General features: G+C 38.8%; 1 protein-coding gene across 1 annotated transcript in view; it reads right to left on the bottom strand.

Annotated features, from left to right (window-relative positions):
* The window catches only part of FRMD3 (FERM domain containing 3), a 141571-nt gene that overhangs the window by 66668 nt on the left and 55518 nt on the right, over positions 1 to 19385 (bottom strand). Inside the window, exon 2 of the mRNA XM_065661540.1 lies at positions 12486 to 12590. Within this exon, the coding sequence (XP_065517612.1) occupies positions 12486 to 12590 (105 nt within the window). The remainder of the gene's footprint in view (positions 1 to 12485; positions 12591 to 19385) is intronic.

Here is a 19385-nt window from a genome sequence, read left to right as displayed (position 1 = left end):
CCAAAAATAGGAAGTAAGATTTTTGTTTCACTGAGATATATATACACTGGAAAAGCATCTCCATACTGTTGTAATGTTGGAATTGCACTGTACAAGCATATTTAGTGTTACCACTGCTTAGTAGATACATTCAAGGTAAAAATAAGACAAACATTTTATTTTAAAGATAAATTTAAAAAGACATTCTCTAGTGATTTCTTTGTAACAGACTTTTCAGACTTACACTTTCAGCCATTTTTTTCCAGAAATATGACCATTTGGGCCAGTAGGACAGTCTATTCAGAAATGTTAATATTGTTTGTTCACTAATGCTGTCTTCTACAGGTCTTATAACTAAAGCATGTAAAAATACTGTATTTTCAGCTAACAGCTTCAGAACACAAGCTACTGTTCTCTTCTAGCAAGAACGTAAAATCCGAAGGGAAAAAGAGTACTTTTCCATGAAATGTTTACGCTACAGGCAGTGAATGCACAACAGAGACGTATAGATGGTATAGTTGGTGTTTAACTTTCCAGGGAAAGACTGCAATGACAGAAAAACTTCAATTTTTTTATTCCTCTATAAAATCAACTCAGATGCTTCTGTGATGAAAAGCCAGGCTCACATTTTCGTTTAGAGCCTTAGCACATCCCCTGCTACCACTAGCTGAACTGTTCAGGAGGATGTTCTGATTGACAAAAGAACATGCTGATATTCAAGTGCCACTTCTAACCACAGCCAACAGCATTTGTACTAGGATTTTTCCTGTAAGCAAAAAATTTCCACAGTAAAATGAGATTTGTGCTGCAGAAGCAGCTGGTCAGAAAGCACAGTATTCAGCTTTAATAAGCATAATCAACGCTGGCAGGCCTTGCACTAAGGGGTTTCATTTTTAACCCTTTTTATTCTAGCTCTGAAACTCTACAAAAGCTAGTATTTTTTTTAAATCATATGCAATATTTAGAATACCCTACATCAGCTACTGTTTTTCCTCATAGCTTACAGTAATTCTACTACAGAGAAAGGCTAAGGAAGATAGTTTGTATGAATTGTAAAAAGGTGACAGAAATTATTATTTCAAAAATCACGATCTCTCAAGACTTCAGTCAAAATCAGGGATAACTGTAAATTAGTTTTCTGGAACAGAACTTTTAAGAAAACAAATAACCTGGAAAGAACAGTTTTAAATACCTGCAGCTGACATGCTATAGCTGCTCCGAAACTACTGCATACAGTTTACAGTAATACTGGTGATCAGGACTGCCATGTATTTCTGTTTGAAGCTTACTTACAACTGAGAGACTGGTATGGAACCCTTCTGCTCAAAAGACAAACAAAACAAAAAACCAGCAACACCAAACTTCAAACAACAAACTTAAAAACAACAAAAACCAACACATGATTTCTTCACATCTTCCCTCTTCCTAGTATGTCTCTTTTTTGAGTAAAAGAAGAATGAAAAAAAGAGAAAGCAATAAATGCTTCACCAGCTTACCAGAAATATCTACCTCATTTCATTCTTTTTTAGATCAAACAGATACATTACTTATTCATTCTGCTCTGAATAATGTGGGGGTGAGGGTTGCTCATAAATAGGTAAAGCAAGTTAAGAAATTGTATGTAGTCTGCAGTACTTTATAGATAAATGATCCAGATGAATTCATAGATATGAAACCAGACACACAGATAGAGTTTACTTTCTTTAATCTCTTCACACACCCATCCCACCTCCACCAGGATCTAGGTGTCCTAGCTGAAGATTCAGTCAGCAAAGAGAAACTTAGACAGTGAGCTGTGCTGTATTGTTCCCAGGGAACTGAGAGGTAAGAAGTATCTCACACATTTAATCTAGCAGAAGCACAACACAATTTGTTTGATGTTTCTCTTTGAAAGGCCAGGCTGAAATATTAGCACAGACCAGGTCAGCATTTACAGCTGCTTGAAAAAGTCAAGTTACCTATTCTAACAAAAAGTCAGGTATTAATAAAAAAACAGATTTGCAAATATGAATACCTCATAATTCATGAATAATTCATGAATAACAAAAAAAGGGGAAACATGAATGAAATTCCTCCTGCAATACGCTAAACCCCCAAGAACACAGATTTAGCTAACATGTCCGAAAGCAAACTGTTTCTAATGTTTCACCAAGAGCTGGCTTTCATGGTTTAAAAACCGATTGAAAAGACACTGAGCAATTAAGCTGTCTAGACTTTCACTTGGAGGTCAAGGAACTGACAGGCAGGTTTCAGAAGCTCAGATTTCTGTAGTGACCTTCTGTTGGTGGAAGACTGCAAGCATGTAGGAAATTCAGCTGAACCTTCCAGAAAACTGAGCAGTTACTTTATAATTTGTGGACATTTTCTAAGACACAGCAATTAGGTGCTTAATGCTGTCTGAGTGTCAGGGGAAGATAAACACCTAGTCACTGCTAGTACTTCTGAAAATAGCCACCCCTATATTTGTTTGCATATTTCAGTTTGAGTTTTAGGAAAGATTTTCCCCTGAGTACTTATCTTCTAGCCTTACAACACTGACTAATAATTAATAATTGTGCCTCATCTCTACACTAGAGTATTCATGCTATATTTATTCCAAGATTAATTAGCTCTTACAGCTAGGACCAGATAAAAGCTCCTATACATTCATCCAAAGGTTTTTGCAAGAATTTTCAATTGAAAAGCATATGGCTTTGCAAAATGTTCTTTCCAGGTATCAATCTTTTGTTAAACAACTTCCTGAAAAGAAAGAAAAAAAAATCCTCAGACAAAAAGAAAATATAACATTTTGAGTTCTCAGACCAAACTTTAAAATCATTCAATTCTTCCATGGCAGAAAGATGTCGTTGCTAAAGTGTGCCACACTGCTTTGCAGGAACAAACCACAGGTGTTTCCAATTTTCTTGTAAGGCTAGCACCTCATTTCTAAGATAAATAAAAAAAGAGAAACAAAACAAGTCAGATGTAAACTTGGAACCAGAGACAGGAATCTCTAATTTCCCTCTATGGAGTAAAATGTGCAAACTAGGGGAAGCAAAAAACCCATCAACCTTATACAGTCTCATTTTTGCCTCATGTATTTCACACCGTTGTCCATAAAGACTGCTTTAATTGGATGATAGCTTACACCCTCAAACCAGCTTGACTTTTTACGTGGCAGTACTTAATGATGATAAGATATCATTCCTGCAGAGGCTGAGAATCCTATTTCAATGGTGGCATATTAGCAACATGGTTGTTTCCCAATGGAGTCGATAAGATTTTGATCCTAATCCAGGTAACATCTAAGGATCCTTTGAGGAGATTTCAGTTCAGCACTGCCAATTTCTAATTCCTTCTGCCAAAAGACATCTGGGTAGGAGCTGGGCACATAGATGATCAGGCAGATGTCCTCACGGAAGCAGAAAGCAAAAAGAAAGAACCTAGAGATCTTGAAGGTCAGTCATGGGATAGCTAACAAGTCTCAGTGTTTCAAGCATCAGTGGTGAGTATGCAAACTATTACATATCACTTTTGGTCCTGGGATCTTAAAATATCCTGAGCATTGCATTCTGACTCTTATTTCATTGTGACTACATGCTGTGTTTCAGACTAGTGCAATTTTTACTTTGTGAATACAGCCTTCACTTCTGCTCAGCCTTTAAGTGGCACTGACTAGTCATTAGCAAGGCCAGGTGTGTTCTTGCTTACCCACAAATTCTCAGCAGCTGATGTGCTACCAGCTTCCACAGCAAAAGCTCAGATGAGCAAGGACACCACATAAGGATAAAAACAGCATTCTAGAAAGTCAGTTTAACTCCACAAACACTAATGTCTTTTAAGTAAAGACACTTCAGCCAACAACCTGTTTTGAACAGTCATTCACTGAGAAGCTCAGACAGGACTGAGCTTGGTCTCACTACAGCACAGGGTTAAGGGTTTTAGAATAAGATGCAGGGAGGAGAGAGGACACAATGTCACATATCTATTCTTACGGTCCCTGTAAAGGGTCAGGTGTCATGAAAATGCCCAACTGTTTTTCCTCTAAAATGCAACAGTCGCCTTACAGTGCAAACGTGTAGCTCAGTCTCCTCATCCTATGGACTGCTGTGTAAGACTGGCATAAACCAAACCCCTCCTCCTAAAAACCTGCCAAGCCAAAGGCAGGTGCTTGGGACCTGACAAACCAGAAGTCCAAGGAATTCAGTGGAAAGTCTCTCCCCTCCTCCAACACAACAGGTTTACATTTAGCCTCTGTGTTTGCAACAGGAGCACTAAAGAAGGGGCAACCAAACATGACTAAATGCTATGAATATTTAACTCCACCTCAGCAAGCAATATTTAGTCAATGCTCAGATGTCCATATGGTAAAACAGAACCTGAGAACCTGCAGATGTCATAAGACTACTCTAACCAGCATTTGAAGACTTTGTTCAATGAACAGAAGAAAGCAGGAGAATGGAGATATGCACTGAAACACTGCTAGAAATGTAATAAAATTAATTTTATTTAAACATCTATCCTATATTAATCTTGAAAATGAATACCTAACATTTTCCTTGAATGAAAAGCAAAATCAATACCAATTTGCTTTAGCTTCAAGGCAGTGACTTGAACCAGGTCACTGCCAAAAGTTAGACTTAAAAAAATAGTAACAGTACCCAAAGCTAATGGAAGCTCAGACACTGGAGTTAACTAGATACACCTCTACACCAGCACAACAGATAACAAATGGCCCAGGGCACCCTGCATGTCTCCTTCTTCAGGCCCTGAGGCTGACATCATTTCTTCCTGATTTCAGGAACCTCTATACCAAGAATATCTGCTAGTGGCTGCTTAGTTGACTTAGGACACGAGGATATGGAATGAAGCTGCATCTGGGAAAGTTCAGATTGAATGTTACGAAAGGGTTCTTCTCTGAGAGGGTGGTCAGTCACTGGAAAAGGCTCCCCTGGAAGTGGCCACAGCACCAAGTCTGTCAGTATCTGAATGATGCTCTGAGTCATATGGTTTATTTTTAGGTAGGCCTGTGAGAAGCAGGCAGTTAGACTTGATGATCTTTATGGGTCCCTTCCAACTTGAGATATTCTGTGATTCCACAATATTGATATTGTCCCGTTGCAGCAAAGGAGCCATTCCTCTGTACTACTTCCAAAATAAGGACATTGGCTCTGGGGTATGCTAAGCAGGAAGAAAAAACATTCATCATTATAACAAAAATTAATCTGGTCCTGAAATGGTACCATACACTGAAACAGAATTACCATTTGTATGATTCTGAGCTGGAATTTATTAAACTAATTTCCAAATTCTCACTCTGTTTTTCCTATTAAAGTATTCAGAGAGACACCAATGATGTAAGTTGGAGTAGCTCAACTGGCTCACAACCTCTAATATCAGCTGAACATTTGGCCATAAAATCTGCATATCACAGAATCACAGAATGATTAGGGTTGAAAGGGACCTCTGGAGATCATCTAGTCCAGTGCCCCTGTCAAGGCAGGTTCACCTAGAGCAGACTACATAGGAATGTGTTCAGGTGGCTTCTGAAGATCTCCAGAGAGGGAGACCTGATGAGTCTCCTAGGCAATCTGTTCCAGTGCTCTGCCACCCTCAACATAAAGTTTTTTCTTATGTCGAGGTGAAACTTCTCGTGTTTTATATGTTGATGTGCTCCTGAGCCAGCACGTCCTCACAGACAATAGGTTCACAAATGATGGAAAAAAAAACCACCATTATTAAAATAGCCTGCAGAATCACTTGGTGTACAGGGTTATTAATCTTCACACATGATACTTTGGTTAGCAGCATTACTGCTGAATGAAGTTTATATGTACATTCACACTACTATTCATTTGTGCCAAGATTTTGTTCAGTACATAAATGCATCCCTACTGGTAAAAGCATCCATTTAACTCACCACTTTGTTCCTAAAAATGGCCTGAAGCAAACACTTAGAAAAAGAACAAGAGTAGTAGCTCCCATTGTGTTCACTGGCTTTTTCCATCAGCCTCCATTATACTTTGTTTATAAGCTTTTGTGGACCTTCACCAATTTGACTATTAACTTTTTTTCTAACACTTTCTTTTGTGTTTTTGACATCTACAACAATAAATTTTTTCAATAGGTATGGTATTTTAGAAACTACTTCTCAATACCAATTGCTTTATATTTTCTCTGAGTGTGTTTTAGTTCTGTCGTAAAAATTACAGGGCAATCTTTCCCTGATCTCCTTCTCCAAGCCATTTTACATCATATCTATTTCTCTCACTTCTCTTGTTCATTCTCTTGCTCTCTCTCAGTCATTCTCTCTCACTTAACTCTTTTCCTAGCTGAATTTTTCTAGTCTAATCCATCTCTCTTTGTGTGAAATCCATTCTTACTTGATATCATGGCTTTGAGCAACATAGCCTAGTAGAAGGCATCCCTGCCCGTGGCAGGGCAGTTGGAACTAAGTGACCTTTATAGTCCCTTCCAACTGGAACCATTCTATGATACTATGATTCTCTGATCATTCTCATGGCCATCTTTGTTTCTTTTCTAGTTCAAATATAATTTTTTTTGGAACAGCGTGACCTGAACTGCACACAACAAGCAGCGTCACATCAACATTTTGTGCAAAAGAATATATTTTTTGTGATAACTTTGTCCGGGAGAGCAGATTCATATGTGTAGTGAATCATTGAAATTATAATTAACCTACAGCCCAGTGACTCTGATGTTCAGAGTGTAAGAGTGGAGAGCTCCCAGATAGCCCTCTTTGCATAGCTGTATGGAGTCTTGCAATGCATTACCCAAAGATACAGCTTTCTTCACCTGAAGATGCAAATTATCTGTTGTCTCTTTCTGCCAGCCTTCTTTGCCCTCATGTTGAACTAAGTGCACATTTTGAAGAACATGTATTAAATAGCTATTGGTTGCTAGAACAGAGATCAGGACACCCAAGACTTGCTGACCCTTTCAAAAGTCCACTCTGAAGAGTAACTGTTGCAGATTTTGTGTACATGTCCCATTAAAAACAGAACTGTTACTTCATGATACATAAATTCATTATTCACAGACAGCAGGCTCCAGTTTCCTTCCCCATTAAATACTGGGGCAGTGCTGAACAGCTTAGCTCATAGGATTAAACAAATACTCTGCCCAAGTCCATAGTAAATGATGTAAACTGGAATAGAAATGGGTCTCCCCAGCAGCCTTACTAGTGAAATAAGTATGTAATCAGACAAAAAACCCCAAAACTATCTGCATGTAGAGGTGCCTACAGTCTAACTTAAATGCAAAACAGTATTTGCAACAGTTCTTTAGGGGTAGACTGGCAAGAGTACCAGCAAATCTGTAGTGCACAATGTCATCTTTCTAGCGACACACAGAGCTGGGCTCTACATTCTGGGGAAGTCAGAAAACCCCAGTGTACTCAACCATTCAAGATCAGCTGCAGCAGTATTCCTACAGCAGTTTCGCCGACCTGAAAGCTTTGCTTTCATATTGCCACACATACACACACAAAGCTAAAGCCACTGCACTATTGTGCCACTCCCAGACAAAACTGCAGCACATCCAAATTAAAGCATCTTATCTCTTCAGGGTGATTACAATCTCAAACATTTCTACAGTGACTGGCAAGGCTTCACAGTTGCTCCATGCTCTTACAAAGCCTTTTCATAATACCTAATGCTTCCCCATGGGTAGCTCCAAAGTATTTCTGCCACCTCCTACTTTCACATTCAAAAACATAATCACAAGCACGTGTTCCAAGCCAACTACTGGGAGTAAAAAAACGTAAACATAAGTATTTCCAATTTTAAATCACTGCTCAGATAACTCCTGAAGGGACTCAAAGAATAAATTTCACCACACTGCCATCTTCCTTCAGCCCAGTCCTCCATTGCTCCCAACACCAGTAGCCTCACTCAACAAGGGACCATCTCCAGTGAGAGTTGCTGAACAGTAGTTGCATTACATCATCCTAATTCCATCTCTCACGAGCCCAAAAAAGACCCCACACAGAAACGTGCTCAGTTAACCCAGGGTTATCTGGCACACTATTAGCCATACTGCATTTCCTTAAGGATGACAGTGATAATCGGCCTTGATATAATATCTATTACATGAAAATGTACCAATAGGTAGTTCCTTAAGTAGCAGAATCTAGCAGAATCAGTAACACTTCCTTGAGTTATGTCTCGTGTTTGAAACTACTTATTTCTAAGAAAATAAACTATGGTTTCTGGGTTCTTCAGAACAGCTCCCTCTGGATTCCCTGTGGAGTGGGTTTACCCTACACTATTTACCCCAGTGAGAAGAATAACAGGGTTTTACCACCAATGTGGTGGCTTTTCCTCATGAAACCTTATAGACAATTTCATCCTCAGCCAAATTTGACCAAAACTGTCTTCAAAAGTTACTATAGATGAAAGTCAGGGAGAAAGGCAATGTGATCCCATACACATGGTTTTCTCAGGAATCCAGGTGAAAAATTCAGCAGCTAATATATGAACAGAAGGAACTCGTTCATTGTCAGCATAGTACCATTAGACATAAAATGGCACACTGCAATTTACTGCATTCTTTTAATACAACCCTGTATATTTCTGAAGCTACCTTAAGGCACAGTTTCCTCAAAGGAACATCTAAATGTGACACAAGAATGCAAATATGGTGTAGAACCTAGCACTTTTAACTGCTAGTTCAATTTGAGTTCATTGGCACTTTTATTCTCCTGTAAATGCAAAGATAGGAAAAAAAGCTACCGTGCTGCCTTCTGTTAGAAATCTCTTCCAGAGTTTCTTTTTTTTGGTCTAGAATAGAAAATGGAAAACTATAGAAAATTTTACAAAGTTTAAGCTTCTCTAAAATATCCGCATGCATTTACTTATGATGTACTGTAGGTTACCCTGGACTAGATGACCTTTTTAGGTCCCTTCCAACCCTTGGGATTCTGTGATTCTGTGAAAGAAAGTACTATTAAAAAAAAATATGGCTAAGGGGGGGAAGGTTTACATTAAAACCAACATGAAAAATAAGCTGTGGTAACACAGCTGTTTCCTACCACAGTTTTCCCACATTTCAAAATTTTGTTCCAACCTAAGACAATTAGCTCAATTATCTATATTTTTCACATAGTCAGAAGTTCTGAATGTTTTAAACACAAATATTGAAACAGTTAATTTGAAACTTCTGAAATACTGTAACAGTTAATTTTTTTAATTCTCAAACTCAGTCAAGTGTTTCAACACTTCTAAGTCAAGCTACGTTTTGGTATCATACTCTGAAAGAAGACATTTAGGATGAGTTAAAGCTGGTATTTTTGCCTGCTTGAGCTCCCTCAATAGACTACAAAACAAGAGGACTGCAAATTAGCTTTTGGAGCAACTCTGCAACCTTCACACAATAAATAACATATAAAAAAAAAGGGAGGCAAGTATTACTGGTAGAATAAATGTCAGCAAGAGTAATTTGCAAAATATTTATATGTATATATATGTACATATGTATATGTGTACACTATATAATAACATACTATTATGTCATACAGCTTAACTATTGAAACAGCCAATCAAGAATAATTCAGTGAAAGCCAGAATTAAATGCATGATCTTGGCACTTCCATTTGGAAACACATAGCTCTTTCTGTGCAAAGACAGACACTATGCAGTGAAATATAAACTACAAAACACATTCAGCAATTCCAAGAAAATGGGCAAAGCAACATTAATTTTATGCTGCCGACATCAGAATCGATAACTCTTATGAAAAAGGTTATGCTATATTTTTTGAAACTTCAGAAGATGGTGCCTAGTCCCTGTCACTGTTTAATATAAACCCCTTCCATAAAATTAGAGAGATGTCTTTTAAAATTCTTTAATAATCCAGTTAAAAATTTTGCCCCATTGCCTCCATTATAGATGCTCCAGTCACTGCAGCTTACCTTGGCTTAATTAAGAAACCACTTCTCTTGCTTAAATTTTATTCTTTCTACTCTACACTCTGATGCATGTATGATCATATCCTCTTATCCTTTGCTTTGCTGTACTAAATGGGTTATGCCCTTCTTAATATCATCTCAAAAACAAGCCCTCCATTCTCTTTATCTTTCTAATACTTCTTCTCCCAATTCAGTTAAACTATCTTTCTTAAATACAGGCATCTAGATCAGAATAGCTGAGGTCTCATTAGGGTTTAATGATATTAAAAGTTTCCTGAAAACACAGTCCTAAGAAAGTGCAAACAAGGTGTTGTCTTTTGCCACAGCCACATCATGCTGATGGCTTATTGCCAAAACCAGATCAGGCAATATTAATTTTATTCCAGCATAAGCAATCCATGAGGTTCCTCGATTGTGTGGAAGACAACTTCCTCTTGCAAGTAATAGAGGAGCCAACAAGGGGAGATGCCATACTTGATCTCATGCTCACCAAAAGTAGGATCTGGTGGGGAATGTGATGCTCCAGGGTAGCCTTGGCTGTAGCAATCATGAGATGGTCGAGGTCGAGATCCTCAGCACAGTAAGAAGAGCGTGCAGCAAGCTCACTGGCCTGGACTTCAGGAGAGCAGACTTTGGCCTCATCAGGAACCTGCTTAGTAACGTTCCATGGGATATAGCCCTGGAGGGCCAGAGGCTGAAAAATGCTGATTCAAGGATCACCTGCTCCAAGCTCAGGAGTGTTGCATCACAACTAGATGGAAATGCGGCAGGAGGGCCAGGAGACCTCCATGAATGGCTAAGGAGCTGCTGAGGGAACTTTGAAGGAAAAAAGAGACTTAGAGAAGGAGAAAATGAGGACAGGCAGCGTGGGAGGAATACAGCGACACTGTCTGGGAAACCAGGGACCAGGTCAGGAAAGCTAAGGCCCAGTTAGAACTGAGTCTGGCCAGGGATGTCAGAGATAACCAGAAAGGCTTCTATAGATATGTCGCTAACAAGACAGACTAGGGACAACATGGCCCCCCTCCAGAAGCGATCATGAGAACTGGCTACCCTGGATTTGGAGAAGGCTGAGGTTCTCAGTGAGTTCTTTGGCCTCAGTCTTCACCAGCAAGTGCTCTGACTGCACGACTCAAGTCTTGGAAGGCAGACACAGGGACTGTGAGGATGAAGACCTTGGGCCCACTGTGGAGAGGATCTGGTTCGAGACCATCTTAAGAACCTGAACATGCATAAGTCCATGGGACCTGATGAAATCCATCCGTGGGTCTTGAAGGAGCTGGTGAAGTTGCTAAGCTACTGTCCATCACATTTGAAAAATCATGGCAGTCAGGTGAAGCTCCCGACGACTGGAAAAAGGGAAATATAACCCCCATTTTCAAGAAGGGGAAAATGGATGACCCAGGGAATTACAGACCAGTCAGTCTCACCTCTGTGCCTGGCAAAATCTTGGAGCACATTCTCCTGGAAGGCATGCTAAGGCACAAGAAAAACAATAACGTAGTTGCTGACAACCAACATGGCTTCACCAAGGGCAAATTAGATGATCTTAAGGTCCTTTCCAACCCTAACCATTCTACAATACTATGATTATTCATTGTTCCACATCTCTTTATTTCCATACAGGACGCTGAAGTATATTGTCACATACACTGTTGAACTGGTTTACAATGCATTATCACTTCCATTCAAAGTGATTGTTCGCAGTCAAATTACCAGATTTAACTTTAGAAAGAAGCTCTCGGTGAATTCCACCTACAGATCTTCACTAAACTACTGTTCCTGTTTTGTAATACAGCTGTCCAAGCCATAAGAATGTACTGCAGGAAATGGCACTCCCTTTTTCCTTGGTGGGAGCCACATGAATTCCACAGTGGCTACAGTGATGTGATGTTCCTTCAGCAAGCCTGTTACGTCTTATACTTGCTACAGCTTATCTCTATAAACACATACCTAAACAACTACTCCTCTGTAATCTTGTGTTTGGGTTTTTTTCTTAACATGAATTTCAGACAGCTAAGGTCACAACTGCTAAAATACAAAACTGTGGGAAGAGCCATCACCTAACTCATCATTTCAAAGTCATGATTTCCTCATCATCCACAGCATTTAAATCTGTGTAAAGAATTTCCTCTTAGAACTCATTTCCTAATTCATGAGCTTAAAACCAAGAAAAGTGGACTAGTAGTGGACTACCACTTTTGGCTGTTAAAATCAACAGGATTACTGCCTACATTTCCCAAGAAGCATACTCTACAGAAAAAAAGAAATCGTGAATTCCAGTGAGGAGCCTAGAGCTACTCTGTGCCACCGCTCAATCATGCCTATAGATCTTTTCTATCTTCAGTGCCCAGGGGAAGCACACAAATCAGAATATATCAATTTACCTGAAGCTAAATACATGAACTGAGGAGAAAATTAATTTAATAATGCCACTTTAGGAAGCTGTATGGATTATGGCTACAGTATAAACCCTCAGAGATACGTAACTTTGCATTAGAACTTCCCTGCTAATTGGGGGAAAAAAAAAAAGTTAAAAAAAAAATCAATCAATTTAGCATTACTTACGAGCAAATGTAGTCAGAGTTGATATACATACCCTTTGTTTCTCAGGGTCAACATATCGAATGCCAAAATAGTCTTTTTCCAGCAAGCTGTAATAGTTGCAGATGTGATCTATGAGAAACTGACCTTTAGTTTCCCTCTGTAAAGAAAAAAAAAAAAATTGTTATATTATTCTGAGTACTCTGACCTTGCTGCCTACAAATATTTAAAATATATAACTGAAGTATCAAGGAAAACAGCACATGAAATTTGTTGTTACTCAGATGAGAACAAGGTTTTGAGCATTTATCTCCTCTAAAAGATGAAGGAGATTAGTGATCAATATACTCCCTGCACATTCACAAATTGATATGTTAGGGAAAATACCACCACTACTCTTGCCTCAGGAAAACTCATGCCACTTTAATAGCTACACATTCATAACATCCAATATATTACTAACAACTATATTTCCACCTGATGTTACAATGGCATAACAGATACCCACTTACATATGGAATTTCAAAGCCGTATGTGGGGTTTTTTGTATCCCCCAAGTTTGCAAGCAGCTTTGGCAGTGAGTATCTTACCAGATCTTTATGCAATGCCCACAGAAAAAGAGAGCTGATCCTTAATTCCCAGACAGCACTACAGTACAAGAATGAGATGCTCAAATGACTAAAAGAGATCTTTTCATTCCATTGGGTAGCTACAGCCTTATGGAAAATTACCGTACACATGATGTACTGTTAACAATCTCATTCTTTATTTCAGCTTTCTTGAATCAATACCGTGTTTCATTTCTCCTTAGTCTACTGCCTGATGTGGAGAACCCACATGAATTTTCATACTTCTACTGATCCATCTACTGTGATTCTTCTTTTTTTTTCTAAATTGAGATGTGCGTGAGTATTAACACTGGGCCAAAGCTATTCACCTAAACCAGTCCACTTTAAGCAGACAAAGGTACTTCACTACATTGCAGTGTCAGGTCTCTGCATTTCTTTTCCTCTGTCTACCCAGGTCCTGCACTGAGACACCTCTGCTGTGGATCACATAGCAAGTCTGCAAGACTCTACCCTTTGATGACATAAAACAAATTGAACTTAGCTCTTTTATGACTACAAAATAGAAACTACACAGAATATGCTATCACATTATATAAAAAAATCACTGAATTGTTCCTCAAAATGACTCCCTGAGAACTTTGATACTATGCCTTAATTAACCTTTCTTTAAGAATCTAACAGGCAATTTTAACCATAAACAGAACAGCTGGGCAAAAATGAACAGGTATCTCCTGCATTTCTCAAGGTAGTATACAAAATTGGACGCTGTTACCATCTTCATTTCACTTAGGAGCTGCTGAGGCAAAAATAGTGCTGTGATCTGTCCAGGGTCATTCTCTAAAGGACAGAGGAAGCAAGAGGGCTTCAAGACCACCATTGTCCACTGAGACCTACTGCTTACCACATTAAAAATGAGACATACTTCAAGACTAGAGTGTTAGAAAAGAATACAGTCTGTGAACCACTGCTCTATTTTCTTATCTTTACAATTAATAAGGAATTCTGACATGGATAGTGTTACTCATTTGTTCAATCCCATTACTTAAGGAAAGACTAAATAAAAAGCACCTTCAGTTATGCCACTGACAGAGCTCCATGGCCCTTCCAGTACACCGGGGCTCCTGCAGCCATCCCAGTCCCTGCCATATGGATGTTCTCTCCTGAATTCAATTCCAGCCTCAAGGGAGTTGCTAATTTCTCTATGGATATCTTTTTCCTAGACACAGGGAGGGGGCTCTGCTTCTCTTCCTGCTGTGTAAGCCACTTACTTCCACCACTCCTTTGTTCCTCCACCTTCTGCCTCCTATGTATTTACCCTTCACTGTGTGTCCTTTACTCTCCCATATGCTGCTACTTGCCTGGAGGGTATCATTGCCTTGTCTACACCACAGTATTCCTGTACTTTGTTTTCCTATTTTTAAACAGCCAGTATCAAAGGATGTTAACCTGATTTGTCTGTTTTCTATACATGCTCATTCAACCTTATGCTCTGTGCCCTGCATTGCTACCTTTTTCCACGTAATACACCTGCAACAGTTTTCTATCTGCAATTGGGGTTTTTTTCCAGCTTGAGAACATTTAAAAAACAGCTTCTTTGTTGTTAAGAATGATTAACACACACACTGACATTTTTTATGCTGCACCCAGTACAAGCATGGGCATGCTTGTGACAGCATAGGGAGAACTTTCCCCAAAAGGCAGAGCTGGTATCAAAGACTGAAAAGTAAGGAAAGAAAACCGCCACTCACCATGTGACTGACATAAAAATAGTCTATGCTTACACACACACATCTCGTTAATGTATTTTCTAGCTTAAAATCTTAGAAGTGTCTGCAAACTTTTGTGACTATGAGATAAGCAAGGCCATCAAAATATCAAGATAAAATTGCACAGTGACGTTTCAGTACAAAGGCAGTAGGAAAAAAATTGAACTCAGATGTGAAATCCAAGCTGCATGCAGTTTTAAGATAGATGTACAATGAACTAAACAGAACTGGGGAATAACAGCTATTGGGTGACTCAGGTACAGTCAAACATGAACACAGGTATTACTGACAACAGTGTACAAAAGAAATCCAATTTTTAAATCACTGGATATGAGGAAACCAGACCAGTTGTATTTTCATCTGAAAATATTAGAGGGCGTTCCTGGAAAAACAGCCAGCTAATGAACTAACTTCTATAGGTTCACATTCTAAACTGTTCATTTAAAAAGCCCTTTGCTTCACCCACTTAAATCATCACAAAAGTTTTTTTGAGTTCTTGAGGAATCTGATAAAAGGCTAGGGCATGTACAGTGTTTTTCAATCCAGTAACAACACTCGCTTTCTAAATTTACTTGATGCCCTGGTTTTCTTGCTTGAAAGATAAGATGATAGAAATGAACCAAACATAAAGAAAAGCAAATGAACAAAAGCCTCTGAGCTAAATTCATGCTCTAGGAAACCTTAAGCCCTCCACAGATACATAAAAGAGACTAGTTTAATAACCTCACCCTTGGTTAGTATACACTTCAGTTAATATTGCCACTTAGTCAGGCTTCACCTTCCACGATTCATTACCAGATACTTAAAAGGATTCAAGAAGTTCAAAAGTGGCTAAATGGGCACATACATAATGTAAGGAGTGTTCTGGTAAGAAACACTGTTGTAAATGTTGCACTATTGTGCTTTTTAAATACCTGAAATATGAAAAAAATTCTGATCATAACTGATACACAGGGAAAAAGATGTGATATGGCATAGAACACCTCAAGTATGAATTCATAACAGAGTGTGGCAAAAAGGATAGACAGTGTTGTTAATTTTGTTTTCTGTAAACAGCATCCATAACTATATTCTGCATTTCTCTAACAATGCTCTGAATTTTCCTGAGCTTTAGAATCTGATGATCTTTCTTGTCTCCTCTGTTCTTTGATAGACTTATTAAATATTATAATACAAAAGAATGTATCAAATCTATAGCCTAGTCCCATTTCTGAAAGAATATGGACAAATTAAATCGGGAACTGCCAGTCAGCCACAACAGAGCATGGGAATGGATTTAGGTCACAGAATAATGAATATAAAACATTGCCTGAAATTCCAGACAGTTGCTATGTAGCTTTCCTAATAAGTGATCCTTCAAGGGGAAAAAAAAAAAATTCAAAACAAACAAAACCCCAAACAATAAAAAAAAAACCAAATAACCAAACCCCAAATCCTGCTATATCAATGAAGTATTCTGCAGCAATTCAGACTGATAATTTTCTGTTATATTTCAGCATGTTTGCAGAACATGAGAAAATGACATCATAAAAAGCACCATTATCTGAAACACTACTGAAAAAAACAGCAACAGAGCACAGGAATCTGACAGCAAAAATCAAGTCAGATCTTTTAAATCTTCATAGCTGAAATCTTTGATAATTATACCACAGTTCACACAATAGTCATCAAATATTCTCAAGTGAAAAAGACCAACCCAGGCAGAAACAAGAGTCACTAAAGTGACATAACCAAATGTCCAAGATGGTAGTCAACACAATGTTTTAAAACAAAGAACACCCAATTCAACTAGCCAGATTTTTGTAACCCATATTCTATGAAAAGCATTTTTAAAAGGTCCTTAAACAAAATCCTATGATATAATTCCACTTGCTCATATAAAAATGACTTTTGGAGGTTCCCATAAATAATTTGAGAAACAACTCTCTGATTTGCTCATATGAACTTGTGCAGACAGGATGGGTATGTTTTTCCTGATACTGCATTTGAATATCTGACTTTAATACCACTAAAATCCCACAACAAACCCCAACACACATTCAAGGGATATAATGCCATGCGAAAGACAGAATCCCTGAACACAGAAGGTCAACTTAAAAACAACTATTAAACTCTGCTTTTTAAGCTGGTTCAAAAGTATTATTTTCTACTGAAACAAACATGTATCCAATTCAACTAGCAGCTGTTGCAAAAGAATTAATAAAATAAAGGACATTCTCCACTCCAACAAAACATGAAATTGTGATCATACAGGGTCTCACTCACAGACTGACAGGACAATCTAAGTTTCTGCCTTAGCTCTAGGAACCAAGTAAGACACTTCAGAGATGCTTCATTTTCACTACTAAACGATATGATTACAGCTTCCGCTACTGCAACTCTGCAAATTTATGACTGAGAACCCAATTCCTTGGTAACTCCTCTGTTATGCAGAAAATAATACAAACAATAATCTCTATGGCTCTTGAGCAGTTTCAGTCTAACAATATCCCAATTTCATGCTTGTGTTGGGGATTTCTTTTCTTTTCTTATTCCTAGTTTCTATGTGCAAGCTAAACAGCAAGGAAGAATGAATCTTGTTCTGCCAGTTTTACTGTTCTCAGATGACAAAGAATGACACCATGAAACGTTTGTGACTGCTTCACAATTCTGAAAGTGAGAAGAAAGCCATTTATAGCAGTTTAAGAACGTGCGTTCAGTGAAACATCTTCCTTATTTTCATCTGCTTCACTGTGTTCTGTGTCTATTTATCTGAACGTCACAAGAGCAAGAGTCAAGCAGATTAAACAGTGCTTCTGCTCTGTTATCTAATCACTGAAGTCCTGCCAGCTGTGCTTATCACTGTTAGGAAGCCACAGACATTACTAAGAAGCAGTGCAGAGTCATAAACACAGTGTTTATCTGTACCAGGGATTTCAATCCTCATCCCACAAGTGTCTTTACTTGTGTGAACAGCTCCCAACAGTGACCCCCTGTGTAAAGCTGCTGACATACTTTTAAGTACTTACTTAAATGTAAATCCACTCAAGGAAAAAAAAAAAAAAAAAAAGGTAAATTAAATCCGCAATTACAATACTTCTGTTTAAGCAAATTGAAAGTTCAGGCTCTCAGGCAAGCCAAGAATAAGGTCTGATTCTGTATGCTTATTTTCTTTAGTATGCAACATGTTTTGAAGCTCTATGGATTTAAAGAAGCTAAATATGTGAATTCCAGAATAATCATAATACAGCATAGCATGAAACCTAACCAGGTCAGAAAAGCATAATTCAAAAAGCAGCTTTACCCATTGAAGACTGAAATAGTACAATTCTGTTGACAATGCTTGACAAAAATTATAAAAAGCAACAGAGATTTACAGAGCTAAACAGCCTCCTTGACTGCCATCTCTCACATTTCTGACTTCTCTTCAAACATCCTCCTCCAGCAGTGAGAGCATACTTTTAGGCTTTTCATAAAAGAAATACCTTGAATCTCAACAGGCACATATCTTCCATTTCATCCACAATTACTTTACAGTTCAGTATCTGGGCCTGCTCTCATACACATAAGTGTGGCTGTAAAAGGACATCTGGTAGCAACTCTCATGTCCATTTTGCGACAGCTGTCGTTGCATTTTAAATTGTTTCCAGTGACACAGCAGAAAAGTTCACTAAGTATCACCATCGGACTGAGGCACATCCTATGGGAATCAGACTGAAGTAATTCCAATCCTTCAGAGCAGAATAGGGAGGAGAGCTGAGGGCACAGAGGAGGAAGGCAACCTGGCATATCCAAATGTTGTGGTATCTTCCAGATAAATTTTTAAGCCCCTTCAAATAGCAACGTCAAGAACAGAATCCTCACTGCAGCAATCAAAGGCACCGAGGTGGAACAGTCTCAGCTCCAACCTGGCAACATTGAGCCAGCCCTTTACTCCGACAACCTCCAACACACTCAGCAATTTCTTATGGCTTTTTGGATTTTTGGCTTCATGGAAATTACAAATGACAGTAACTACTCACAAGACAGATAGAATCATAGAATCATAGAATCATAGAATTATAGAATAGTTAGGGTTGGAAAGGACCTTAAGATCGTCTAGTTCCAACCCCCCTGCCATGGGCAGGGACACCTCACACTAAACCATCCCACCCAAGGCTCTGTCCAACCTGGCCTTGAACACTGACAGGGATGGAGCACTACCAACACTCCTGGGCAACCGATTCCAGTGTCTCACCACCCTAACAGGAAAGAATTTCCTCCTTATATCCAATCTAAACTTCCCCTGTTTAAGTTTTAACCCATTACCCCTTGTCCGTCACTACAGTCCCTGACAAAGAGTCCCTCCCCAGCATCCCTATAGGCCCCCTTCAGGTACTGAATGGCTGCTATGAGGTCCCCACGCAGCCTTCTCTTCTCCAGGCTGAACAGACCCAACTTTCTCAGCCTGTCTTCATATGGGAGGTGCTCCAGTTCCCTGATCATCCTTGTGGCCCTCCTCTGGACTTGTTCCAACAGTTCCATGTCCTTTTTATGTTGAGGACACCAGTATACACAATCTCTTTGCCTTTTTTGCTCCATCTTTGGAAATAGTGATAAGAATACCCTTCTGCGAAAATTTTACAAGAGCTGGACATTACA

Source organism: Lathamus discolor, chromosome Z (genome assembly GCF_037157495.1).
Source record: "Lathamus discolor isolate bLatDis1 chromosome Z, bLatDis1.hap1, whole genome shotgun sequence".
Lineage (NCBI taxonomy): Eukaryota > Metazoa > Chordata > Aves > Psittaciformes > Psittacidae > Lathamus > Lathamus discolor.
This window is presented reverse-complemented; position numbering and strand designations above follow the sequence as displayed.